The sequence below is a fragment of the Python bivittatus genome, unplaced genomic scaffold (genome assembly GCF_059951505.1).
Source record: "Python bivittatus isolate LINGU-HERP-01145 unplaced genomic scaffold, Pbiv_v1 ctg000160_np1212, whole genome shotgun sequence".
NCBI classification, from domain to species: domain Eukaryota; kingdom Metazoa; phylum Chordata; class Lepidosauria; order Squamata; family Pythonidae; genus Python; species Python bivittatus.
This window is the reverse complement of record NW_028277076.1, coordinates 8327449-8354891: the sequence shown is the minus strand read 5'-3', so window position 1 is coordinate 8354891 and position 27443 is coordinate 8327449. Positions and strand designations below refer to the sequence as shown.

Genomic DNA, 27443 nt, shown 5'->3' with positions numbered 1-27443 from the left:
CCGCGGTCTGACCCATTTGATCCTGCTTGGTATTCTTGAGAGCAGGCTATGGAGCCTTCTTGAGGGGGGGGTGGTATCTCGCTTAAAAGCGATGGGGGAACCAGAGGGCATCTTGCCCCCATCTCTCGGGTCTCCAGGGGACATCTCCCCACAAGCTGTGGGGATTCAGAGGAAGTCTTGCCATCATATACAGGGGAACTAGAGCCCGTGGGGCACCCAGAGGGCATCTGGCCCGCCCCCGCCGCCTTCCCCTCCGCGGCTCGGCTCCGCCCCGCCCCGCCTCCGCCGCCTGCCCTCCCGTCTCCGCCGCCGCCGCCGCCGCCGCCTGCTTCTCCCGAGCAGCGCGTCGCCCTCCGAGGCGGCCCCGGCCGGTAAGCAGCAGCCCGCCCCGCGCCTCGCCTCGCCTCGCCTCGCCCGGCGCCTCACTTCGCCCCCGGCCTCGCCCCCGGCGCGGCGGCGAGGAAGACGAGGAGGAAGGCTCCGCGGCCTAGCTGCGGTCCGAAGCCCCGGCCTCGCCTAGCGCGCCCAGCCGGGGAAGGCGCGTCGGAGACGGCCGGGCGAGGCTGGGCTTCGGGGGGGCTCCGTCGACGGTGCCCGTCTCTGGCCGCGAAGCTGGGGAGGGCCGACCCGGGGGGTCCCGCTAAGAGCTAAAGGGGTCTCAGCGCAGGACCCCTCCCCTAATTGACCTTGGAGGTTTAACAGAGTTTCTGTTTCAATAAGCGGGTGGGAAATGTGGAGAGGGGGCTTCCCCGTATCTCCCCCTCCCTGCCCCCCTCTGGCCCCCGGGGACGCATTCCCACGACCACTTAGCCCGGCTCAGCTTTGACCTGGGTTAGGTTGGGTGTGTCATGTGAACCCAGCCTCTTGGCTTCAGGGCCTGGGGCGGGCCCCAAAGCAGGTGAATTCCTACACCGCCTCTCCCCAGCTCTGTGGTGCTCCCTGGACTCGGCCAATGGGAGTTGTAGTCCAAGCCATCCCAAAGGCCCCAGGGTTGGGAGAGCAGTCCTGCCTCTTACATTGAGAAATAGAAAAGAAATGACCAGGGGCCATTTCACATTTCTGGAAATCTAATTGGGGAGGGGTCCAGCCACCTCCAGGCAAGCTTATTGGAAAAGGGGGTCTTGTAGTGGATTTTAAGTTGGGCATCTTCGCTGCCTACGTCCCTCCTGGATTCGGTGGGGGTCCCCTCTTTTCAGCTTGGGGCCACCTTGGCTTGTGGTTGACCGAGTGATTCCCAGAGGAGTTTTGTTGTAGGTTTAATGTCAGAATTATTGTTTGATGACTGATGAATTTTGGACCTGAATTACTTCCCTCCATCTCATACGAACTCATGCTGTGGCGTGTTTGCTCTGGATTTAGGGTTACGTCTGAACCCAGCCATTGTGAGTTTAACAAACCATGGCTAACAAAACCGAGATATGAAGCTGATAGGTTTACTTGCAGCACTGCTGTTAGTCTGCTGTGAGAAGGCAACCTAGAGGGCTAAATTTACAGTTCGCTGTGCGGTGCAAACATTAATAATTGGGTTAATTCCCTAAACCATGGGTACGTTAACCATGTGTAAACCTATCATGTGAACGGAGTCTGTATATGTTAGGACTATTGCGTGTTTATAAGCCGGTAGATCAGGGTTCTCTAAAGTGGTCAATATTGACCCCCAACGGCTGAAGGGACTATCCAAGAGGTCGATGTTGTTGTTATTTGTAGTACTATTAGTTAAAGTAGTATTTATTAAATGAATTTCATATAATAAATATTTGGGGGTTGACCAATCTGAAATTTCACGAAGGGGTCGATGAGCTGAAGAGTTTGGGGACCCCTGTGGTAGATGGAACCAGAGAGTAATCATTCTGAATGAATTATTCTGTAAAAAGAATATTTCTAGTTAATCTTTTTTTTAAAAAAATTCAGCAATCAAAGGAGGATTTGGGGGTAATGCCCACCAAGGAAGAGACTTCTGCGGCAACCCTAGATTTGGATCAAGTATTCTCTTTGTAGCTGAGAAAACCCATGGAGTTGAATTCACTGTGCCATGGATTTCTAGCTTTTTAAAAGTAATAATAATTGAAGGAGAATCAGGGCATCTTGGCAAAACAGCAGCTTTATGGTACCTAGGCTTATTTGCATGCAAACCTTACTATGAAAACATTACAAGGTTATCAGAGCGTATACACAGGATTTAACAAGGCATATTCTCTTTACACGGCACGCAAGGGATTACTTGATAGGATGGAGATTTTCCTCTCCTCATCCAGTGCTTCGAAAATAAGCTTTTTTATTTTAATTTTTTATTGTGCACCCAATTGAGCAGCTTGTCTTGTCGTAAAAAGCTAAGCAGGATTGGACCTCGGTGGGATGGAAGACCAGCAGGATTTTAGGCAAATTGGGGAAATGAAAGAAAAAAAAGCTGTGGTTTGCTACTGCACAAGTAGGTTGTTTTCTGTTATGCTGCCAAAAAAGCCACATGGATGGGCTGCTGAATTTACCAAGATTTGAACGCAGTTTGAACAGGGTTTGTTATGCATTTGTCAAGCCCCTGTTACATTTGTACCACTTATTGTTCGGGTTGTTTTAGTCCAGACTGCCTGTTTAGATGTGTTTGAATTATCTGGGGGATTCTGCAAGCTGCCCGGAGTCTAATGGAGTGGGTAGCCCTAACCAATTTAATAAATTGAAATTAAATTTACTTTTTCTTGATGCATTTGCTGCTCTACAACCCCCCCCCCGAAGCTTTGCAAACCTGGAATGCACCCCCCTGCAGTCTACCTTGCTCTGTCCAGCATCTTCAAATGGTTAAAAAAATAGCATTCATAAAATTCTCCTTCGCCCCCAAAGTTAGCCTTTCGTTTCTGTTCCGTATATGGAGACCTTGGTGTTTGATGATGGAAAGGCACTTGGGGAGTGGGGGGGGGGGTCTTCCCTTTTCATGACTGTGGTGAAAAGCAGAGGCAGCTGGCGGGGAAGATGGCAGTGAACGGTTCCAGCTTTTGTGGGCAAAATGATGAGTAATGTCTTCATCTGGGTTGAAATAATGATTCGTTGCTAAGCCTCCAAGGTACCACGTGAAGGCTTTGTTTCTATCTGTGCTAGAGACGACCTTCGGATCCTTTCTGGACTCTCTGGGGCGTATTTCCAGAAAACCCTTCTGGTTTATTTAACAGAACCTGGGAGATTTTTGCCTTCTCCCTGGCACCAGCGCTCCAAGCAGCCAAGATGCCAGATTGAATCAGGAGGCCCAAAGCTTTCTAAAACGCGTCGAATTGGCCACTGCGCCCTAGAAAAAAAATGAAGAGGTTTAAAAAAAGTCACACCTGGCACCATGGGGGAGTCTGGACGGTGTTTCCCTTCCTCTCGCACACGCTTAGAATTTGGGGCCTGGCAGAATTGATGGGGGGGAGTTCGGAGCCGAGTCTAGGCGATGCTTCTTGAGACAAAGGCGTGGATAACCTGTGGAACTCACTGCCCCCATTTCAAGGAAGATCGGGTTAGCGAGGGTGCAGAAATACAAAACCCACAGCAAAGTGCAAAAACAGCAGTCGTTAGTATAGAAATCTAATCGTGGGATTGTCTGCTAGAAGGCCGTTTCTATCAAAAGCGTGTTCTTTTTGTTACTGATTTCTAAGCAAGCTGGGTGATGTGGGTGAGTCAAAACCCAAAGCACAGGGAGTGCAAGCGTCTTAACTTGAAACTGGATGTATGTAGGGGTATCCCAAAGAGATTTCAGTCGCATCTTCCTTTTTCTGACAGGTATTTGAAAGCAAAGCTAGATAGCCCTCCAATCTGAAATGCTACATTTCTTTACAGGGGAGCCACCCCATTCTGTGTTGTGCAAGGCTGAAACAAGTTGCATTTAAAGCAGGTTTGAGCGGCTGCTTTCCGACTCGCCTAGGACGAGTCAGGCGAAGCAGAACGGGGCATTCGGTGAACTGCACCATAATTAAGGATTTATCAGGCTGCTCGCGGGCCACATTTGATACACAGAGCTATTCAAGGGCTGGTGGGGCTGTAGTATCTTTTATTGCATGGGGCGAAGGAACTTAGCAGCTGGAAAAGCTCCTGGGAAAACCATCGGAGTGTGTTGGAGTGCTAGCTCAGTAGATACGCAAGAACACGTTCCTCCTGGTGTTTTGCTCGTGTCAGAAAGACATAGAGAATTCAGATGGTGAGGCTGCATTTAAAATCTAAAGAGAGGAGGGGGCGTGGTAGCGATGGGGTAGTTAATTTTTCGTCATGTATTTTCAGCTTGAGAAAACTGCTGAAGGACCAAGCCGGGTTACAGAAGGATTACTGCAAACTGCTGTGGGTTGGAACCTCTAATGCGGTGTTTCTCAACCTTGGGCGCTTGAAGATGTGTGGACTTCAACTCCCAGAATTCCCCAGCCAGCAGGGAGTTGAAGTCCACACATCTTCAAGTTGCCAAGGATGAGAAACATTGATCTGGAAGGAAAAGAGTTAAGATCTTCCTCTCCTACCAGACCTTCTGAGTGGCACTCATAGTAATTTTTTTTTTTTTAAAAAAGGGATTTTAATTGTTTCCATTTTCCTTCAGACCTTCAGTGCCCTGTGATTGGAAAGGCAGCATATAAACTGGAATTATAAATACTGTTCTATTTATCTATTGGCTACAGTTTAATACTGCTGTCTTTTCCAAGAACTCATTAATTAGACATGTTTGATTAATTAACGCTTGCCTTAATTAGACAAACATGAGCTAAAGAAATTCTAGGATTTGCACATTGTATAAGTCACTATTGGTTCTAACCATGGCTTTCTCAAGCCGTGTTGCTGGTATTCCCCAATATGCTAAGCCAGAATGAAGCAACCCATATGGTTATCAATAAATCTCTCTTTGTTATCCAATGCAGTTAAGATGCTAAATTAAAGAGAAGCCATTTCTTATCCCAAAACTGCCTTTAATTTTCCCAGACATGCAGTAATAGGCTTTAAGGGGCCATAACAGTGCATTAAAGTATATTTTGACCCCGTATTCTCAAAAGAGTTCCAGTCAAGGCACTCTTTTATTTATTTTATTTATCTATTAAATTTATATGCCGCCCATCTCCCCCACCCTCCTCTGGGCGGCTCACAATTAAAACCCCAAACAGTAAAAACAATAAAAATATAAATATCTGTATTAAAATTAACTAATAACAATTCTATATAAAAAGACTGTACAATTCAAAGTGATGGGGGGGAGCAGTATCGATCATCCCACTCTTTGGACAGGGCATGCAAAGAGCAGGATCTCCAGAACCAAATTTCAGTTGAATTCTTGGAAATCAAGTCATCTGTACCTTGATGCAATGAGGCAGGTTTGAGACCCTTCTCTTCTCATTTTAGGCACGAATGGTGGACTGAGCCAGCCTCGAAAAAGAAGCCTATTCTTTGTCCCAGCTCTTTCTCCGCTCCTGGTCCAAAATGGGTGACCTAAGAGACATGTGTCCTCACCTGGATTCCATAGGTGAGGTCACCAAGGACGACATGCTTTTCAAGTCCAAAGTAAGTGGCTTGGTCTGCAACAACATTTATCCTTGCTGATGTATGTTGCTTGGTCAGGCATCAGAGAATCCACATAGAGACAGCACAACTATTATAGGAGGCATTCTTTTAAGGAAATTCATTTTTTTGCCAAGCCAGAAGCTATGAACCCAACCATCAGAGGCCACCCTAAAAAAAAAAATAGCGAGTGGACCAGGAACAAAACTGACCTTTAATTAAAATTATGCATGTGAACACAGTCACTCTCCAGTTCTAGATTTAGTAATTTTCCCTATCTGAGAAATTAAACAGGAATTTGGAAGAGGAGAGGAAAAGATAGTGAGCTGTTCCTCCATCTCTGAGGCCAACACGCTGCTCATAAGGTTGGCGTTTTTTTCTGCCCAGCTGGGTGGCCTAAATTAGCCCATTTTGGCTGGGCTTGAAAAGCTTCGTAGATTGAGACTTAGTAATTGGATGGGAGACCGCTGAGGAATCCAGGGCAGTTGGATTCAAGCAGCATATAAATTTAATAAATTAGTAGTAGTAGCATGCTAGAGTAGTAGTAATAAATTAGTAGTAGTAGTAGCTTCCCTAGCTACTAGCATTCCCATGCTAGTAGCTAGGGAAGTCGCAAGAGCCTTCTGGCAAAAGTCAGGGATAAGCCATTTCAAACTGCTTCTGACTGGGGGGGAAAAAACAGTGTGTCTCGGAAGTCCCCAGCAGTTAATTTTTTCCTCTTCCATGTAAACACAGGGAACGTGCCAGTCTTGCGGTGCGGGAGGACCAAATCTATGGGCCTGCCTTCAGGTAAGATAAGCCTTTGTGAATGGGGTGTTGTGTTCCTCCCATTGTCAAATCTGGTGAGTTATTGGACTGGGGAGGCTCCTACTTTTGCCTTTGAGGGCACAAAGCTATGATTTTCTGCCTACATGACAAATGCAGACACCCGGGGAAATGAACTCTAAATTTCACCATCTGTCTGCTTGATTGTTCTCTAGGTCGGTTGCCACTATGTCGGTTGCGGGGAGTCCTTTGCCGATCACAGCACTTTGCATGCCCAGGTGAGAGCTTCTCCAGCAAAGAGCAAGTGAGCTTTGAATCTAACTTCCCAGAATAACATTGTCGCCTTCCCCCCTGCCCAACCACAGCCCTGCAGTGTTGAGCACCATGCAGTTCTTTCTCAGCCATGAAAAAAAGCCCCAAAACTCTAATTAATAGCCTGTAATGATTTAATGGTTTCCAAAGTCCCATTCAGGGCTCTGGTTTTAACTTTAGGAATTTTTAAAACCTGGGGCCCTAGAAGTAAGATGATCAATCTGTACTCATCCGTAGTATTATTCGAACTGGTTGTGTCTTCCTTCCATTGCATTGCTTTTTTTCTGTTAAAAAAGGGGGAAGACAAAATGATTCTCTAGCTAGGAGATGTGGTTGTATTAAAAAAAAAGGGGGGGGAGGATTGTTCTATACAATTCTTCAATCCTAGGATTTTCACATCTTTCATTTAGCCAGTATAACAGGGTGGTAGCGCCTGGCTGAATTTGGCTGATCCCAAGCAGGGTTGGATCTGGCTATAATTCTAAGAAATAAATCAATAACCCGTTGCTGTAGGGTTTCCGGGTGATTTCCTTTCCAGGTACCTGGAAAGGAGGCCACCTGGAAACCCTACAGCAACGGGTTATTTTTATTTCTTAGAATAAGGCAGGCAAGGGCAAACATTTCCGCCCTCATTCCAAAAACCCCAATTGGATAGTTTCCTTTGCTTGCTAGGAATTGCAGCTTCATTTGACTAAGTTGGCAGAGTCCATGAATCACAAACCCTAATTGCTGTTTTGGTGTTTGTTTCTTTGTTTGCTTCCTTCCGGCAACATGTGCCAGGCCAAAAAGCACAACTTGACGGTGAACCTGACCACGTTTCGGGTGTGGTGCTACGCCTGCGAGAAAGAGGTGTTCTTGGACCAAAACCCGGCGTCCCATCCTGCTGCTCTGCCCTCCAAATTTATGGAACAGGTGGTGGTTTTGGGGACCCCGCTGGCTCTTCCGCGTGGCTCCTTTCTCCTTTTTTGCTTGGCTTGAGAATGGGAAAGAGTGGCTGGCCTGTTTTTGTTCAAGAGATTTATATTAGTGCTCAAGACAGGCGGACAGAGCGCCACGGCCTCCAGTTTTATCCTCCCAACAACAACCTTTGAGGTGGGCATTGCTGAGAGATCCCTCAGTCACCCACTGAGCTTCCATGACCGAGGACAGATTTGAACCGGGCTCTTCCCAGCCTTTGCTCAGCCCCTTCAGCACTGCTCCTCTGTGGCTCTCGGTAGGATTTCAACTTTCCCTCGCCATGTAGAGAAGACATAATGTGTATTCGATGCAGAGCTACGGATTATCCTTGGATGTAAATTCTCTAGCAATCTCTTTTCTGCTTTTTTAAAAATCCCTTTGCCCTCTCAAGTCTGTCTTTGACATTTATTTATTTATTTGTAATATGTGTAGGCCTCCCACCAACTCTGGGGGGCTTTTGATTAAGAACAAAAAGATAAAAAGATCATGAGCAGCCCCCGAACAACATATGAACCCCCCAAACCCCACCCAGCAGGGGCTCACCCTTCACCCTGCCCCAAAGCTTAGGAGAATAGCCAGGTCTTTAATAGCTTCCTCAATATCATCAGGCTGGGAGCAGGATCTCCAGAGGGATAACCCTCCCGAGGGCAGGTGCTGTGGCAGAACACTATATACAGTCTGCTTTCCTTTTCATAAACTCTCTGGTGGACATATGGATGCCATATTACTTCATTCTGGGAGGTTTTACATTACTTCCACCCTGTGTGGATCTTGTCCTGGGTTTTCTGTTTATACTGATCATTGGGGATGTAATGGGCTGTGAGAATAACTTTGGGAGGCAGGAACCTAGCAGTGTTTCTCAGCCTTGGCAGCTTGAAGATGGGTGGACTTCAACTCCCAGAATTCCCCCGCCAGCATGCTTTAAAATGTTGGACTTCAAATCCCAGATGCTGATGGGGAAATTCTGGGAATTGAAGTACACGCATCTTCAAGCTGCCAAGGTTGAGAAACGCTGGCATAGACAATGGTCTGATAGAGAAATCTGAGTCTAAAGGAGAGATGGGGGTGGAGACAGCATCTCAGAAGGGACCCTCCCTTGTTCTTAGGAATAGTAAAGACAGGGGAGGGGGAAGTATACTTAGACTTGCAAGAATCTGCTACTGTAACCTTGCAATAAAGGTAGTACAGGTAGTCCTTGACTTACAACCATTCGTTTAACAATTGTTCAAAGTTATGATGGCACTGAAAAAAGTGACTTGCGACTGGTCCTCGCACTTACGACCGTCGCAGCGTCCCCACAGTCACCGGATCAGAATTTGGGCACCGGGCAACCAGGATGTATTTATAGCAGTTGCAGCGTCCAGGGGTCACGTGATTGCCATTGACAACCTTCCCAGGGGACTTCCAACAAGCAAAGTCAATGGGGAAAGCTGGATTTGCTTAACAACCATGTGGTTCACTTAACAACTGCAGCAAGAAAGGTCATAAAATCAGGCACAACTAACTTAATGACCGTATCGCTTAGTGACAGAAGTTCTGGTCCCAGTTGTAGTCGTTAGTTGAGGACTACCTGTATTACTACTCATGGTTTTGGTTTCCTGTCTGGACTACCTCGCAGGACTGGCAGGAGGCAGCCCTCAATTGGTTTCCTTCTATTTGAAACCCATCAAGTATACGAAGCCTCCGTCAGCTCAATGATGTAGTTCAGATCAGCTGTCCTTAGCATTTGAGGGCCCGTGTTTATGAACATTAACAAATATTTATTTTCCTTCCAATCATGGCAGTGAAGCAAGTTCTGTTTGGCTTCCAAATGGAAAAGAAGTCGCTGTTAGATGGAGAAATGCATGTCCACGCATGTCTGCAATTAGCTATACTCTTTGGTGGGTTTGGCACAACTGCTGAGCGTCGCTATGCAAACTCAGTCTGATTTATGGATCAGTGTGCCCTGCAAAGCTAAGGAGGGCTAATTCGGGAAACAGTGGTTTAGTCAACCATTAGCGAGCGTGTTGCGAGAACACAGATAATGGCTTGCAAAAGAGAACCCCGTTTCCCTTTCTCCCCTTTTGCCGCCAAGCTTTTCACATTAATGCGCCAGGTTTCCCTTCTAGGATTCTCCCCCGCCCGTCCGTCCGCTGAAAGCTGTCCCAATTGCCGTCGCCGACGAAGGGGAATCTGAATCAGAAGATGATGACCTAAAACCAAGAGGTGAGCCTGCCCGGGTTCCTTCTCCCTTGGGCGCAAAAGCGTTGCAGATGACAGATGACGAGATTCACCCCCTCCGTTCCTCCTCCTCTAGGCCTTACAGGAATGAAAAATCTTGGGAATTCATGTTACATGAATGCCGCGCTTCAGGCCCTCTCAAACTGGTAGGTTGGAGAACGGTGATTATTCTGTAAACGGACTCCTTGACATCTGCGACAGAACAAGGCAGCTTTCTGTCCTGTGTAGCTTGTAATTAGTAAGAACAGAATTCCATTACGATCCAAGATCAACAAGTTTATCTACGTCAGCGAGAAGCAGCACAGTCACATGACCACCTAACCGTACATTAAGACTTACATTGAATCGGTTCCTTTTGAAGCATTTGCTGTCTCCCCAGAAGGAGCATCTCTCTCTCTCTCTTGCATAACTTATAATTAGCAATAATAATATAATTCCATTCCCATCCAAGATCAACACGTATGTTTACATCAACAGAAGCAGCAGCAGAAACACCTCCACTTAACCGTGCGTTGACGTACGTTCAGTTTGATCCATGGTGACTAAGCCATTGTTATCTCGCCAGTGTAGCCTCCCTACAAAATGGTACTCCTTGTTGGACCATTAGGGAGTGTCATTCTAGGACGAAAAATCTGTCCCCTTCGGCCTTTCTGGCTCCTTTTCCAGTAGAGCTGCAAAGTAGGTGGAGTAAATCTCTCCATGTCCAGTGCAAATCCGTGTGTTTATGGTCGCTAAAGATCTGTTTCAATTTAAAACTGAAAGCTGGGGAAATGATACCTGTGCGTGGGTGGGGAAGCTGGGGAAGAGCCCATAGAGATGTGAATTAGCCCTCCCAATCTGGTGCCTTCCAGCTGCTTTGGCCTACAACTGCCATCATCCCCGGCCTGCAGGGCCAGCACACTTGGAGAAAATTGACGCGGATCAGACGGAGGCATAAGAGCCACCCAAAAGACCCTTGGATAAATTTGCATGGCCTTCCTCCCCACTTGCCCTGGGAACAAGCTGTGTTTATTTCCATTTTGGTCCGTGAACGTCTGCATGAAATTGCTGGAAACATTCTCACAGCCCTCTTACCTGCGTTTTAGCCCCCCGCTCACCCAGTTCTTCCTGGAATGTGGGGGACTCGTGCGAACGGATAAGAAGCCGGCGCTCTGCAAGAGTTACCAGAAGCTGATCTCAGAAGTCTGGCATAAAAAACGGTGAGTTGTTTAAAACAGCAGAATCTGTGAGCTGTAAAGTAGATTTTTAGCCTCGGTTGGTGGTGGATGGGGGGGAAAAAACCTCTGTTCGAAGAGCTAAATTAATTTTGCAACGCAGTCCTTAGCATTGGCCAGATCACAGGCTGTCTTTCAGCCTTGTGTTGTGTTTGTAACTGATCTGATCGTTCCTAATAGGCTATTAGAGATGGATTTCCCTCCCTGCTGCTTTGCGTTCCACGTTCTTTTAACGGCCCGGTAGAATTTTATTTACATCCTATAAAAGAAATACTTGGAAACAGAAACCCCCCTTCCTTTTATCTAGTTCTTACAAAGATAAAGGGAGGGGAGGGGGAAGCGCGTTCAGACTTGCAAGATTCTGTTACTATAACCTTATAATAAAAGAAATCCATTAGAGTTGCATGGCTAGCAAAGGGCTGACACCGTACCTAGTAATGCGTAATGCTTTGTATTCCATAAAATACACCCTACGCCTCGTGGTGTATTTTATATTTTGTTGTATTTTTCATCTGCCCGATCACGAGCACGCTTCGAACAAACAGGCAGCTAAAAGGATGAGACGGCAGTAAATGGAGGCCGCTGCTTCTGCGAGCCGTCGTCGCTATTGTTTCTCCTTTCCCCCCAGCCCGAGCTACGTTGTCCCGAGCAGCCTGTCTCACAGCATCAAACTGATCAACCCCATGTTTCGGGGCTACGCACAACAGGTGAGCAAATTCCCTTCGCTGAGATGGTTTACCTGGGCTCTCCTTGCTGCCATGGTTACAAAGCGGCGCATCGTCTCCATTTCTCCAGGGCCGAATACGGAAGGGTTACTCTATCAGGGATCCCTCCCACCACCCTCGCCTTTGACACTAGACAGATCTAGACCTGGTTTCATACATTTTCCTAAGCCGTGGCTTGCTCCAGCCACGGTCTGTTGAAAAAGGGCTGTCTTGCCGAGTTCCCACATCGTGCTAGCCACCAACCGGGCTTTCTAAACTATTTTTAAGGGCGTAACTGGTGCATTAAGCTTTAGAGAGACTTTTCACCTATATTATCCCCCTTTTTTTACATTTCACTGCTGAATTTGCGCGTGATTTGAGGGGCAGATGCTCTGCTCTCCCTCATAAAAAGGGAGCTGGGGATGAAAACGAGTTGCCTTCCCTGATCCTAGGGTTTGTTTTCATACAACACAGTGAAACCGAAGCTGGCCTAACATGCAAGGCCAGTTCTAGCAAGAATGAAGGGTTGTTTTTTTCCCCTAACAGCCTTTGCTCTCTCGACTACCATCTCTTTCCGTCCCGTTCCAGGACACGCAAGAATTTCTGCGGTGCCTGATGGACCAGCTTCACGAAGAGCTGAAGGAACCGGTGACGGCCGAACTGCGAGACTCCGACGCGAGCGACACGGACGACAAGAGGGAAGGGGACCGCAGCCCGTCGGAGGACGAGTTCCTCTCCTGCGACTCGAGCAGCGACCGCGGAGAAGGGGACGGGCAGAGCAAGGCCGGAGCCGTTTTGGCCGAAGCGGAGCTGCTGATCCAGGAGGAGGCGGGCCGGAGCATCTCCGAGAAGGAGCGGATGAAGGACCGGAAGTTCTCCTGCCACCGAAGGCGGAGCAACTCCGAACAAGTCGACGAAGATGCCGACATTGACACCTCGGTGATGGCGGTGGAGGGCGGGGCTTCTCCAGAAGGGCTCCTGCCCCCCCCTCCTCGTCCAGTCAGCCCCACGAGGACCCCAGGTAGTTTCCAGAGGAGGCCGACGCCTCCCATGGTGCCCGGGGGATGTGGAAGATCGGCCTCTGGACCTTGCGAGCTTCCGACCTTCCTTGGCCACCCTTTTCTCCTTTTAAAGGTTCTTTTGGGGAATTAGGAAACAGAAGTAGCAGCCAAGGACCGGCCAGCAGTGTGCCTTTTGTTTCTCAGAAGGCCCTTGGAAGTGTAGGATCACTCGCTAGCTTGCGATTGGTTCTGATGGGCTAGGTCCTCCTTAGCAGCCCTGTAGGGTATACCACCTCCATCGCTCCCATTTTCTGAGAGCTGGGTTGGAAGGTCCCCGTGTGTCTGCGAGTGCCTGCTGTAGGTCCTCTCCTCCCCTCCATCTGCCTTACCTCCCTCCCTGCCCTTCTCCTCTCACAGAACCAGACAACGACGCCTACCCGCGTTGCTCTTCCCGGCCCTGCAGCCCGGTCCACCACGATATGTATACCAAGCTGTCAAGTCCTCCGCATTCCAGCCCCGTGAGGCTGGGACCCTCGTACGTGCTGAAGAAATGTAAGAGGAGAACGTTTCTACTGTGGGTGGGTGGGACGGACAGCGGCTGGGACCAGGTCATAGCCCTGTGCTGATTCTGGACATCCTCCTTCCACCGTGCGGATGAACACAGCACCTTCATGGGGATGGGCAGAGTCAACTCGGGGATTGTGTTCTCACGCCAAACATGTCCTAGCTTAACACGCTTGGTTGGCACGCCCAGTGTTACGAAGCCAAGAGCTAAGTTTCTCAAGCACCTTGAATTGCAAAGGACTCAGCCCCTTTTTAAATTTAGTCTAGAAACAGGGATCCTCCAACCATGGGCTGTATCCACCCGAGGCTGTGAGCACCTTAGAGGATAGTTCTAGAGCTGGGTTGGGCTACCTGTAGGCTTCCGGTCGCCCCAAGTACCCCGGGACCCTGCTGCTGAAATAAGGTAGCAAAATGATGCAACATTGGTATCGTGACTCTGGGCCATGTTCCCCATCGGGACGTTTTAAGGATAGTTGTTGCCTCCCAAGAACATCTCACTGCATTCATCCTTAATGCCCCCCCCTGGGAAAAAAGAGGCACAAATTCACCCCACAGTATCCAGCCACCCCCTTGGGTGCATAGTCCCTTTGGGAAGCTTTGCTGAGAAAATGGAGTAATATTTTCCACATTTTGGGGATTAATGCTTTTATCTGGGAGAAAGACTAGGTTTCATTAGATAATTTTAACTTTGAAGCAGAGAGCTTATCTTAGAATTCCTGGGAGCATCAATATTCATTCATACAGACGGATGTACCTACGAGGAACTATTAATGTATTAACGGTGTGCTGTATTTTTGTGAGTTGGTCTTGGACCATAAATAAACAAATCAGTCAGTTTTAAGGCTGTCCAACTCCACTCTGAGCAGTTCCCAGCGTTCAAAGCGAGAAAACATGTGCATTTAGAAGAAAAGATGCTTAATTGGGAAAAATTCTTCAGGGTCTTAGCACCATCCTACCCACCCACCCCCAAAGGCCTGCTGGAAGAGCCCTGTTTTCAACGCCTTTGCACATCATCAGGGTGGGAGCCAGATGGACCTCTGGGGGGGGGATGCTGTTCCAGAGGACAGGCACTGCAACAGAGCAGATGTAGCGGAGGCAGAAGCAGGGTGGCCTTTCGTAATTGACAGATGGAAAGTTTGTCAATGCACAGATTTTCTAAGTGCCGTCCAAGGCTTTTTGGTATGGCACTCATTGTACTCCCCCCAGAAAAACCTTGGACGGCACGTAGACAATTTCATAATTATGATGATTTGCTTCCTTCCACAGCTCAGCTGCTGGCTACTGGAAAAAAGAAGAAAGAGCTGCGCTACCGTAGCGTCATCTCCGACATCTTTGACGGCTCCATCCTCAGCCTCGTGCAATGCCTCACCTGTGACCGAGTGAGTTTCCGTGACCTTGGAAAGAAGACGGCCCTCTCCACATCCTCTCCTCTGGCTGTGGGTGCACTTCACATCAGGTCTTGGCCACAGAGAGAATCTTTCCTAGTCTTTGGTTCGTGAGTTGCAGGGGCCAGGCAGGATTGTAATGGTATGCGGGAAAGACCTTGGGAGATTGGGCCCAGAGATGCTGCCAAGGGAACGGTCAGATAAGAGACAGCCTAGCCCTCAGCTGGATAGTGGGCAGGGCAAGAAGCTCAGAAGAGACCGTCCCTAGTTTCTCAGGCTGTAAAAGAGACAGGGGGAGATTGTACTTTCAGACTTACAAGATTGATCTTGGCCTCGCGGAGTAAACCAGATAGGAATCACAACCAGATGAACTAATTCTACTTTATTGTAAACGTACATTAAAGAATCTTGCAAGTCTGAAAGTACAATTCTCCCATCTCCTTTACAGCCTGAGAAGCTAGGGAGGATCCCTTCTGAACCTCTTGCCCTGCCCACTATTCCAGCTTACTTTCTTCTATCCTCCTGTGATGCCCTCCAGGTTTCCACCACCGTGGAGACCTTCCAGGATCTGTCGCTGCCTATCCCCGGGAAGGAAGACTTGGCTAAATTGCATTCAGCCATTTACCAAAACGTGCCGGTCAAGACGGGAGCATGTGGGGACAACTACGCCGCCTCACAGGGCTGGATCGCCTTCATCATGGAGTACATTCGCAGGTCCGTGGGTCTTGGAAATGCCTTCAGAGTTTGGTGTTGACCCTTTACTGCTTCTTGATTTATTGCATTTACGACCTGACTTTGATAGCTCAGGACAGGGTACATGGTTGAGAAGGGGATGGTTTTCCTAATTTTATCTCCATAACCACATCCCTGTGAAGGAATTTGGGTTAAGAGACAACGGTGGGTCCAAAATGAGCTGCAGTGGCTGAATGTGGGTTTGAACCTGGGTCTCCCCAATCCAGTTCAACTCTCAGGCTTCTGTGGTCTACTTTAATTTTTCCTAGTGCAAAAGACTGGTCTGGGGCCCAGCCTGATGCAGAATTTGGATTCCAAATCATCCGCCCGCCAGGAGTGGTATTCAAATCTGCATCACAAATACAGGCAGGGTGTCTAGTCCAGAGCGACCCCATTCTGAATCAGGCCCCTGCTGTCTCCTTGTCTTCTCCAGGTTTGTGGTGTCCTGCATCCCCAGCTGGTTTTGGGGCCCCGTCGTTACCCTGGAAGACTGCCTTGCTGCCTTTTTCGCTGCAGATGAGTTGAAAGGTGTGTTTGCAGGAAGAAAGGCTGCTTAGAAACCTCTCATATGGCTTGTGCACTGAGGCCCTTGAAAGGGAGGGTGGTGGAATGGTATGTGCGACAGGGGGAAGAGCCACAGCCAAGGCTACAGTTGGATAAGAGACAGCTTAACCCACAGCAGGAACGTGGGCATGGCAAACATCTCAGAAGGGTCCCTCCCTAGTTTCTTGGGCTGTAAAGGGAACGGGGGAGAAATGCACTTTCAGACTTGCAAGACTGATGTCAGCCTTGCGAGGCAGTCCAGACAGGAAGCATGCCCAGAGGAACGAATTCTTTACTGTAAGGTTACATCAACAGAATCTTGCAAGTCTGAAAGTACATTGGCTCTTTGCTGGCTGGGGAGTTCTGGGAATTGAAGTCCACGCATCTTAAAGTTGCCAAGGTTGAGCAACACTGGCGTAGAGAACATCTCTGTCGGCATCCATTGTGTTTTCAGATTAAAGCACACGCTCAGCAGCAGATTAAGGGAACCTATATCGGAGACCATTGTGAATCAGACTTGTCTATTCTTCTTCAACCAGGCATCTACAAAATATATGAGGTCTAGAAATCTCAGGATTCCCAACCAGCGTGTCCCTGGCCCATCATCAGCCAGGAGTTCTGAGTGTGCTCGTTCCCACTTTTCTGGAATAGCACTAGGTTTGAGGAGAATTAGGGTAGACATCCTCCTAAAAAAATGGGTGCACCATCAACTTGGAGTTTCTCGGGGTTTGGTGTATTATGAAAGTCACTCAACAGAGCTAAAGCGGTCGTTAAAAGAAATAACTAAAATATTTATTTAAATAAATAAAAGCTGAAGCGCCAAGAGGCGAGGCAATTTCGCTGCAAGACGGAAATGTAAATGTATCCCAGAGGAATATATTGATGCCCCAAAATGGAAGGGTTTTTGTTTGTTTTTTTGCCCATCATGAAGTCAGGAAAGTCTGTCTAGATCTGGCCTCAGCTCTTGAGGACTTTGCATGTCACGTACTTTTCTTGGCAGCAATACGTGGGTGCGTGTAATTTTCCAATCTGGTGTGGGATATCCTGGTGGTCCCCCATCCAAGCACAAACCAAGTCAACCCTGCTTTGTTGTTGTTGTTTTTTGAGAGCATATTGTGCAAGAAATGAACCATGCGGGTCATTCTCTCCTTTTGGGGCGTGTTCATGACGCCTCTCCCATCTTGCTTTCTCTTCTAGGCGACAACATGTACAGCTGTGAAAGATGTAAAAAGTAAGTCCATAGAGGGGAGCAGGTCTTCCTTCCTGCGATGACTCTCCCAGATACTTTCCCTGGCTGCTCCCAACTTTGGGAACCTTTGAGAAACAACACTCAGCCTCTCGGCGGGAGGATAAAATTGGAAGCAGCCGAGAAACTCTGGCCAGTTTTGGCAGCTGGGAGGGAGGTCATCAGCAGGGCTTAACGTCCCCTTTGGGGGTGGCAGTTGGGGAGGGAAAGCCCACTAGGATTAAGGGGGGCTATAAAAGGGAATATGACAGGGCAGAATCTCCAGGAGTGACCGATCCTTTTTCCTCCTTTTTTCCTTCCTCCTCCAGGTTGCGGAACGGAGTTAAGTACTGTAAAGTGCTGCAGTTGCCCGAGGTGAGCCGTTTCCCTTTGCTCGGTTTTGCAGCCGCTTGGGGCTAAATTTCTCCCGCAGCTGATGACTTTCTCTCCCGCTGCAGAGTGAGAAGTAACTGCTCGCTCTGTACCGCTCCCTCTGGAAGGGAAGGCGTGTGCGGGGTGAAATAGGCTGGGGAGGTACATCGAGGAAGACCTTTGGTCTCAGCAGCCAATTTTCTGGAAAGGAAGAAAGATTGCCTAGCACAGAAGGGGGCAGCGCTTTAGGGCGGAGGGCCGCTCCTGTATTTCGGGGCTGCTGTGACGTTCTAGGTCCTTCCTTGCTCTCCTGCAGGGCCTGAACTGGCCTCGCTTGGCCTCCAGCCCACGATCTGGTGGCTTTTCCCGAAGGGCAGTCGGAGGGCTTTGATCTCTGCAGGCTTTTTTCAGACTGCTCTTCCCCCCAGGTCCTCTGCATCCACTTGAAACGTTTCCGGCACGAAGTCATGTACTCCTTCAAAATCAACAGCCACGTTTCCTTCCCCCTGGAAGGGCTGGACCTCCGGCCCTTCCTGGCCAAGGAGAGCATCTCTAAAATCACCATGTACGATCTCCTCTCTGTGATTTGCCACCACGGCACAGCAGGCAGTAAGTTGCTCTTCTTCGTGTTCCCTGTTCCTCTGAAGGGGGTCTGGAAAGCGGGTGCGGGGTCTGTGGGCAAGGGTGGTGTAGAGGAGGACAGGGATGGCCTCGAAGGAGGAATTCAACAGCTGGTAGGTATATACCAGCTTAGTCCTGGAAGGGAGGAGGATGTGAGAAAGAAACTCAAGATTGCCTCACCTTGACTCTCTTGCCTATAAGAGGGAAGAAGGAGAAACTCTGTCAGTCTTTCTGCTATTATACCTTATAACAATAAAGTGGAGTTCCAGTGGTCCTCGTGGGGTCTGTTTCCTGACCTGGCCAATCTCAGAGGGCTGAGAGACACACCTCGCATAACACCAAGATGTGCTCTGTTGGGTGAACTCACTAGTTTGTAAGCTGGGTATCCTTTGGACTATGATGATCCTGGGAACTGTAGCGCCAGCTCCATTATGGAATAGTCCAACTCAGACATGGGCTGTTCAGCATTTCAAAGAAGTTACTCTTACCTTGAAGTGAGCCCTTTCTGGGTGTTCTGCAATGTCCTGGTCATCTCAAAACATTTGGGGACTTGGAACATTTCATAATGAATGGGTTTGACATACCTATAATGCCAACTTAGTAGCTTGGCCCAGGCTGGTCTACAGTTTCCCGAAACGGCCTTGTTGATGCCACTGAGTGCTGGTTGACTGTGCTCCTACAACCCGGAGGAGAGTCTGCCAGACAAACCCAGGGAAGGTAGGGAAAAAAACAGGATAAGAGGAAAGCTGCGGATGAAGACGACAGCACATGGTGGAAACAGAGTTGAATTCACAGGAAAAGAGAGAGAGACAGAGGAGGCATTAGGAAGTAAATACCAGATGTTCAACTGCAGACACTGAATTTTCATTTTTTTTCTTCGTGCTCTGAGCTTGCGCCAAAGATCACTGTTGACCGTGCCTGCCTTTTAAACAGATGGCTTAAATGGGTTTCAAGCGTGTCACTTTTGAGTCTGCCTTTTTTTAATGCGAGCAGTTCCTCCCCAACAGGACTGTGTGGCTTGCCCCAAACTGCTTTGATTCTCTTACCCTTCCGGTGAGAATCCCCTTTTTTATCAGAAGCAGGGATAAAATCCCCCCTCAGCCCAGTGGGTAATTCTTGGTCTTTGGGTAATAGGTGGACATTACATTGCCTACTGCCAGAACATGATCAACGGCCAGTGGTACGAGTTCGACGACCAGTATGTGACCGAAGTGCACGAAACAGTCGTGCAGAATGCTGAGGCTTACGTCTTGTTTTATCGGTGAGGATGGCCTTGCATGTGGAACGAGCCCGTTGTGCGAGAGGCTCGCTCCTGGGGGTGCGAAGAGAAAGCACCAAACTGGGTTTCAGGGCCAAGCATCGCTTGATAAAAATCGTCCGTGCAAGCGTTCCTGGGTCTGAATTCCAGAAAGGAACCAAGAGGAGAAACGTAGGGACGGAGGTCTTGGGTTGGCCGCAGGGAGACCCCTGGGGGAGTCTGCCTTCGGCCATGAAAACTCCCTGGGTGTCTTTGAGCCAGTTGCTCTGCCCAGCCCAACCTACCTCACAGGGTTGTTGTTATGGCAAAAAAAAATGGGAGGAATGCTAAGTACATCCCCTCAACCTCCTGCACGAAAGGAGGGATATTAAGCGAACAACGCCTTGCCCCAAAGGGCAGCTCCAGAAAAATTCGTTTAGAAGGGTTGGCTCTCCTGACACTGAATCTCAGACTTGCCAATCCCAATTTAGCTGGTCTGCTTGGCGAGGCGGTTCTCTGCGTTGTGCCAACCCAAGGAAGCATTTGGCACCAACCCAGGAAGGGGGCCAACGTGCCCAGCTTTCTTTCTGTGTTGTTCTCCGCATGCGCCAAGCGCCAATGTTCTGCAGCTGAAAAGTGGGCAAGCCCACGGCGTAACAGCTCTCCTTTCTGGGAGCGCCTGCTGCTTCTCAAAGTCCACCCTGCGCGGGGCACAAACGCTCCCCCCTCCTTCTCCTCCCGAAATGTCCTGCAGAAAAAGCAGCGAGGAGGCTGTCCGGGAGCGCCAGAAAGTCGTCTCCTCGGCCACCATGAAGGAACCCGGCCTGCTGCAGTTTTACATCTCCCGGGAATGGCTGAACAAATTCAACACCTTCGCAGAGCCGGGACCCATCACCAACTACACTTTCCTCTGTTCCCACGGAGGTGAGGGGTATGGCGGTGGTCCCTGCGCTTCTCTTCAGCTAGCAAACTCGTTATTTGCTGTCCCCCCCCATAATTTTATGGGTGGATTTGGGGGTTCCCTTGAGGTTTGGAGACTTTGGGGAGTTTTCGTAGCCTGTTTTTTTCCAAACAGCAAGGAATCGTAGCACCGGTTCGGTCAGAGGTGGGGCAAACATGGATTTGGGGGGTTTACATTACATTACCCCACCTTGGTTCTCATTCAATTCCTTGACTTTACAGTGGGTGGGGAAGAAAGGCAGGATCGTGCTTAGCTCTGATTCAAAGGCTCGGGTGATCTTTGGGCCTGAAGTCTTGGAAAACTGTTTGCCAGTCTGAGAAAACCGTGCCCCTCTTGTACAGATCAGGAGATTTCTCTTGGTCGAAATCAGCAGCATTGGCTGCGTTTTCCTCTGCTCTCCATAACCGCAAAGGAGGCAGCAGGAAACTCCTTGCAATCGCCTAGCGCAACTTGGGGCCCAGAAGGTTCTCGCAAGTGTCCCGAGATCCGTCCCCATAGTCGCCAAGTTGTCATCCCCAACTCAACAGGATTGGAGCGTTACTTACGTCGCCCACTTTTATTAGAAATAGAGATGGGATCAGATTGACATCTGGCCCTTATCCCAAGCCACCATGCGAAGATCGAGCATGGTCCTCAGTTCAGAAAACGTTGCACGCTCATGATGGAGGAAGGTGGCCCTCCTGCCAACGAGGGGACGCTTGGGTACCCCATTTTTAACTCTTGACTTTCTCAATAGGGATTCCACCCAATAAATACCATTATATTGACGATCTCGTGGTGATTCTTCCCCAGAATGTTTGGGAATACCTGTATAACAGGTAAGGAATTTGCTCCTGGTGGTTCCACTGCTGTTAGAGTTACTGTTCTTACCTCTTGGTCTCCTGTCCATCCCAAGGACAGCCATTTGCAGGAGAAGATTAAATAAAAGTTTGGGGATACACTTACTTCTGTACTCTTCAAGCACTCTTGAATTAAGCACTGTTATTTGTGTGCTTCTGTTTTGTATGTTAATTGCTTGTGGTTGCCTCATACACTAGTTGTGTTTTTAATACTGTGTTGTGTGCAGTCTTATGTTTCATGTTGCATATTTTAATCTTGTAAAGCCTCTGAGAATTATTGGGTGGCCTAGAAATTTAGCTAATGGTTTGGACTTGGACCATAAATCCATAAATGGAAAAATACATTTGGCTGATTCATGCCTCTGAAATCAAGTTTCTGGCCCTCAGTGTAGCAGAGCAAAATTTAAAAAGTTTTGTCTCGCTTCTCTATAAAACCATACGTAGAAGCATCTTTTACAGAAAGCCTTTGGAACAGGCTGTCCATTCATTGCCTCCCCCCATAACAATAACAGACATTTCTCTATTTAACCCTGTCTCCACTCTCTTTTGCTCTGCAAATTCCCACTCCTGAATAAATGACAGGTAGTCCTCGACTTACGACAGCAATTGGGACCGGAATTTCCGTCGCTAAGTGAATGGTCGTAGGTCAAGGACTACCTGTATAAAGCCAGATGTTTAACTCTCCTGCATTCTCTACGGCTCCTGGTCTCCTGAGTGACAAGGCCAAGAAAGTCCGCCTTCCAACAAGGCAGCTGGGAGTAGAGTTGGACTGGAGGGGTTCAGTCCCAAGGCGAGGCACAATTTGGTTGGTTCAGCGCCTGGTTTCGTTCTGTGCTCAGGTTTGGTGGGGGCCCAGCTGTGAATCACCTCTACGTCTGTTCGGTGTGCCAGGTGGAGATCGAAGCCCTGGCTAAGCGGAGGAAGATGGAGATCGATACATTCATCAAGGTACCGTCTCCGGCGGGCCTGCTGGGGTAGGGAGCGCAACGGTGGGTTCAAGGGGCAGGGCCAGGTCAACCCAGAGAAGCTCAGGAGGTGGGGCCAACTCTGTTTGTCAAAGCCCCCCCCCCCATTTTAAAAGGGAATCTGGGAGGGAGGAAGGGGGGATCTGGAGAAGCCCAGCCTGGGGCTGGCTTATCAGAGTGTGTAGGCAACATCCCGGGTTTACCCCAAACAGCCTATTTTGCAGCAAGAACAGGTGGGTACATAGGGCTGGGGGCCATTGAGGGTTCAGGAGCATGTGGGCGTGCTCACAAGATGGCTGCCAAGGCAGGCGCAACTGCTCCTGTTGGCCAGAAGGCGACTTGTCCTCCAAGATGTCATCTTTGTCATCCCAGCTGGACCTTCACTGTAGCAAATCAAGGCCACACGAGAGACTCTGCCAGCATCCTCTTTAACTGAAATCATCTTTTTTAAAAAAGCTAGAGGGGCCAAAAATCCAGAGGAACGTACTGGGGGGACGTTGTCCCTGCCCTCTGCCCCGAGGGATCCCCAGCGTAAGAGGTGCTTCCCCCCAGAAAAGAAGAGTGGAAAAACACAAGTTGCAAATCTGTACCATTTTAGTGATGGAGGTGGGGAGAAATTGGGCTCTCAGACCCTGAACCAGCCGGCCCTGTGCTTAGTCCACTGGGACCCTGCCTCGCCTTTTCCAAGCCAAGGGAGCCTGCAGGGAGTGGTCAAAAAAGTCAAGATGGTGGCCACAAGCAAAGCTCCACCCATTCATTATGTGCGTTGCCCCTTCGATCGCACCGGGGGAACTGCTGCCTTCTCTTCTGGACCCTCCCCGTGGGCGAGGCCCGCTGGGATCCCCTGGGGTGCTTCCACCTCCCTGCCTCCCTGACCTCCGCCCCTTCGCCCCCCAGCTGAACAAAGCCTTCCAGGCAGAGGAGTGCCCGGTCGTCATCTTCTGCATCAGCATGCAGTGGTTCCGCGAGTGGGAGGCCTTCGTCAAGGGCAAGGACAACGGTGAGCCCAGGGGAATGCTGGCAGGACGGGGGGCACAGCGAGGGCTCGGCTCGAGCAGCAGCAGGAACTTCGCTGCACCCCACTTGCCTGGTTTAAGCACCAGGGCAAAAGTAGGCTCCCGTGCCGCAAATTCTCCTCCAGCCTTTTCAGTAGTCACCACCCTGGTTTTGATGAGATGATGATGAATTAAAGCAAGGGGAAATAATTGCATTGAGTGCGTGGAAGTAACTGGCATACGTTTAACCATGCCCATTTATTCATCTTGCCCTGCTTTCTGTTTTGAGTGAGGCTCCAATTTTTACTAAACTTCAGCCTTTCTTTAACTGGGGGATTGTGACATGTGGGGCTTCAATTCCCCAGCTCACTTGCTTACTGCTAAGCATTCTGGGACTTGAAAACACTCTCCAGATGTGGGACTTCAACTCCCAGAATTCCCCAGATTTCCTTTGGCTATCCCTTCAAATCCTGGGATTTAAAGTCTAAACCTTTTAGATGGAAGCTATTCCAAGAGCTTTTAATTAACAGGAAAAATAGTTTCCTTTAAATAACTATTACCAAACATGCTAATCCGGGGAGTTATAGGCCGAAAACCAAGCCAAGGAACTGGTGCGTGGCTGCCTTTAAAAAAAAGAAAAAAAGCCACTTCAAGCAGCTGTTTAAAAAGGCATCTCTGTTTGGCCCCTTTTCCCAGCAACTGCTAAGGGGGTCAGTTGGGACCCCAGCCGCCCTCTGTTTGGCCCAACCCCATCCGGAGCAGAGGCTGGCCTAAGCGCCACGGGCTCGCCCGCCGCAATTCCCAGACACTGATTTCTTTCTTGCAGAGCCCCCGGGTCCGATCGACAACAGCAAAATCGCTGTGGCCAAAGGAGGCGGCTACATGCAGGTCAAGCAGGGTAAGAGCAAGAGGAAAGAGCTTTGCCGGCGGGCCGGGCTCCGCTTGCTTAATGTGGCAAATAAGAGTAACAGCCCGATGCGATGGAACGTATCTACGAGGAGGAGGGTGATGTGGGAGATGAAGGCCGTTGGGAGGGAGGGGGCACATTCCCGGAGGGGGGAGGAGGCAGCATAGTCTGCAGGGGGAGCGTGGGAAGCGCAAGAGGTTCAGGATGGCCACTCCCTAGAAACTCCCAGGGTAGATCCCCTTGTTGCCGTAGTATAGATTTAGCCTGGCAAGATTCTGTCTATAAGGTGCAAGCAGTAAAGGAACTTTACTCGACTGGACTCGTTCACCATTGTTCTTGGGCTGGGCCTGACACCCAACTGGCCTTGATCGACCTTCAGGGCAACCTGTTGCTGACAGGTACCCGCTCAGAGTTCGGATGCTGCTGGAATCTCTCCTCCTCCTCCTCCTCCTCCTTGGCCTTTCCTGACCAGCTCCCGTCTTTTCCAGGAGCCGATTACGGGCAGATCTCCGAGGAGACCTGGATCTACTTGAGCACGCTCTACGGCGGAGGTCCCGAGATCGCCATCCGGCAAAACGTGGCACAGGTGCCGGAGGTGGAAAGCCTCCACGGAGAGCAGAAGATCGAGGCTGAGACCAGAGCAATTTAAATGATCACCACGTCCAGGTAAGGGAAGGGAGGCTACGCCGTCCAGTTTGTGGTTTATTTATACGATTGATTTATATCCCTGCCTTTTGGTTCCTCAAGGAGTGTCCTCTTTTTCCCCCACAACAATCCTGCGAGGTAGGCTACGCTGAGAGAAAGCACTTGGCCCCACATCATCCCAGGACCTTCCATGGCCAAGGATGGTCTCAGACCCGAGTCTCCCTCATCCCGCACCACCTTCACTACACCGCCCGGGTTTACTACTCCGGTGCATTGTGGAAAAAGCCCCCTTGGCTGGTTTCCTACACGGCACAGAGCCACAAAGGGGGTGTTGGGATTGCATGCTGGCTGGGGAATTCTGGGAGTTGAAGTCCACACATCTTCAAGCTGCCGAGTTTGAGAAACCATGCGCTAGAGCTTTAGGCCTAAGCTTAGAGCTCAGAGTCTGAATGGGCCTCTCAAAATTTCATTTTTTTCCCCACGATTAGTTTTCCTATAATTTCACATAGGAACGTCTCCCTAAATCAAGCTTTGCGCAGCTCGCGTGACCCTCGTGAATGAAGACACACTTGGTGTCTGCACACTTTCACACCTCCTCTTCTGAGAGGGCCCTTCCCCGCCCCATCGCGGGTTCGTTGTGCAATTCGGTGGCCGAGTTTGGTTGTGGCCCAGCCTTCTCCTTCAAAAGCCCTGGCAGAGTTCCCTAGCTTTGGACCTCCCCAGGTCGAAATCTAGCCCCGAGTCCCACACCGGGCACATTGCCATCTTTCAGGCTGGCCCAGCTAGGAAAGGGCTGTCGCTTCCTCACGCAAAGGGGTCATTTTTCGTGGCTTTGCTTAATGGCTAAATTGCATTTGAGGCATGACCTGATGTTCCCCCTCCCTTTTCTTTTGAATGGCATACTCTCTCGCAGTGAGCTGGCATTGCCTCTCGTTCAGCGCATGGCTTTGAGACTTGGCCAATGTTAAGCTCAAAGCTCTGAAGTCCTCCAACGTAGCGGCGATCAGAAGAGGCTCTCATGCGAATAACTAGGAGGGGACCCCGCAAGGCCGCTTGCTGCCCGCCGCCTCCCTGCCTCAAGCGAAGGAAACGTAACTCTGATTTCTCTGTCCTTCCTTCAGTTAGGTTGGCTTCCCCTTCAGCCTTCTCTTGTATTTTGGAACTCAACGCACCTCCAGCCGCCGCCCTGCCCTGTCCCCAGCGAGTCTCACCACCGCTAGTTGCGACCAGTCTTAATTTGATGCTCTGCCGCTCCTCACGTGTCACTTGGCAGGTGGCAGAGAGCACCTGGCAAGCCCATTCTTGTCCCGGATCGCCCAGGTCCAGTCAAGGAAGAGCATCTTCAGAAAAGCTGCTTCTGTTCAGTTTGCTTCTTTCTCATCCCATCATCTGCAGAAGCCGAGAAGAAGTTCTTCGGAGAGGTTCTGGTTGTCCTCGGGAGGAGTCGGCCACGCAGTTCCCATCAAGTCACCTTGCTGGCCTTTTGTAACTGTGACTTTTGCTGTACTTGAAGTACCAAGAGTAGGTGCCCCGTTGTTTTGGTTCTCCTATGTTTCTCTCCTGAATTTTTACCTGGATGGGGCCAGGACAAATTTGGGCGTCACCTGGAAGGAACCTCGTCCGTTGAAAGGAACATGCAGAGGACGGTCGGTTTGTTCTTTTGTGGCATACAATGGATTTCCCCCCCTCACCTGCACGGATGGAAAGGGGTCTTCATAATGGAGGGTGGAGCCCCACATTCCCTTCTATTTATGTATTTATTTGCAAGGAGTGGAACATCCTTGATGACTCTTCTGGTCTCTGCCTGCCTCCACCCCCAGTATTTCACGCGAGACAAGCACAGACAAACTGTTACTGAAAACAAAGGATGCGCCCTGAGCAACGTCGACAAACTTGCTTGAAATTTTATCCAGCGGTTCCTTTTACACCCAAATGCTTGTATAGCCAGGAATCCCATAAACGCCTCTACGTCTCAGGGCGGAAAGAGATCATGCGCTAGGCCTGAGCATGCTGGAAGGATCAAGCGAGGAAGCGGGGCCCCCATCCTCTGCACATCTGTACTGACATTCACCCGGATTCACTGGAAAAGTTCCTTTGTGGACTCGTTACTTTCTCACCTGGGCAGGCAACGTCTTGGGCAAGACGGAGCTAACCGTGTTTATCCCAGCAGCCGGACAACCCCGCTTTGGACGTGAACCGAGAGCTGGTCTCTTGCACATCTCTGCTTTTTGCTCGGACAGACCCCGCTTACTGAGTCTCGAGAGCGGAGAGGGGCGTCTTCCGGGAGCTGGACGGATCTCACCGTTCCGGCGATCTACCGCTCGGCGCCTTTCTCCCCAGGCCCACCCACACATGCGCCATCTCACTTGACCCGGGTCGGAATGGCTTTGCCCTAAACAAGCCAGTTCATTTTTCTGGGCAGAGGGCTGGCAGCAAGCGGGGTGGGGGGAATCAAGACGTGTAACGAAAGGCGTTCTCATGAGAAGCTGCTCTGGGAGACGAGGCGTCGGTGGCAAAGGCTGAATCGGATCGCCGAGCAAGAGTGCACCCCTGCCAGGCTTCTCGGCCTCACTTGCACCTGCTGGAAGTGGAGAAGCGCCGTTGGGCATGACCTGTTCTTGCTGTTTCTCACCGACCCCAGTGCTGCTGGGGCTGCTTTCTTCGTTGTCCTGCGTGCATCCCCTTTGCAGAGGCCGAGCCTTCAGACGCTTCATTCTGGTGCCCAAGATTATTTTTTCTTTCTGCCAAGAACATCAGCCAATAAAACTCGCTCGCATTCAAAA

At 49.8% G+C, this 27443-nt stretch overlaps 1 protein-coding gene across 4 annotated transcripts; it reads left to right on the top strand.

The window, feature by feature from the left end:
* Positions 1-251: 251 nt before the first annotated feature.
* Positions 252-27443, top strand: USP20 (ubiquitin specific peptidase 20). 4 transcript variants are annotated; one of them, XM_088147100.1, is made up of 25 exons: positions 252-371; positions 5341-5499; positions 6232-6285; positions 6477-6539; positions 7354-7485; positions 9639-9735; positions 9827-9896; positions 10836-10949; positions 11593-11671; positions 12257-12689; positions 13087-13221; positions 14500-14612; positions 15157-15332; positions 15784-15878; positions 17091-17124; positions 17448-17493; positions 17919-18099; positions 19246-19372; positions 20103-20272; positions 21046-21127; positions 21988-22096; positions 23011-23113; positions 23935-24006; positions 24504-24681; positions 26056-27443. In XM_088147100.1, the coding sequence occupies exons 2-24, from the start codon at positions 5419-5421 to the stop codon at positions 24662-24664; spliced, it is 2727 nt and encodes a 908-aa protein (XP_088003226.1). In that variant the 5' UTR covers positions 252-371; positions 5341-5418; the 3' UTR covers positions 24665-24681; positions 26056-27443. The 4 variants fall into 4 exon arrangements, 3 of the variants coding, with proteins under 3 accessions (XP_088003226.1, XP_088003225.1, XP_088003227.1); XM_088147099.1 differs by having other exon boundaries at positions 25782-27443; XM_088147101.1 differs by lacking the exon at positions 26056-27443 and adding an exon at positions 25574-25769.

What these genes read in the sequence shown, in the direction of transcription:
- USP20 (XM_088147100.1), top strand. Translation starts at nt 5,419, where the DNA reads ATGGGTGACCTAAGAGACATGTGTCCTCACCTGGATTCCATAGGTGAG. An exon ending in CCTCCAAATTTATGGAACAG is followed by an intron (nt 7,486 to 9,638) that starts GTGGTGGTTTTG and finishes TTTCCCTTCTAG; the next exon opens with GATTCTCCCCCGCCCGTCCG. An exon ending in GCTTACGTCTTGTTTTATCG is followed by an intron (nt 19,373 to 20,102) that starts GTGAGGATGGCC and finishes AATGTCCTGCAG; the next exon opens with AAAAAGCAGCGAGGAGGCTG.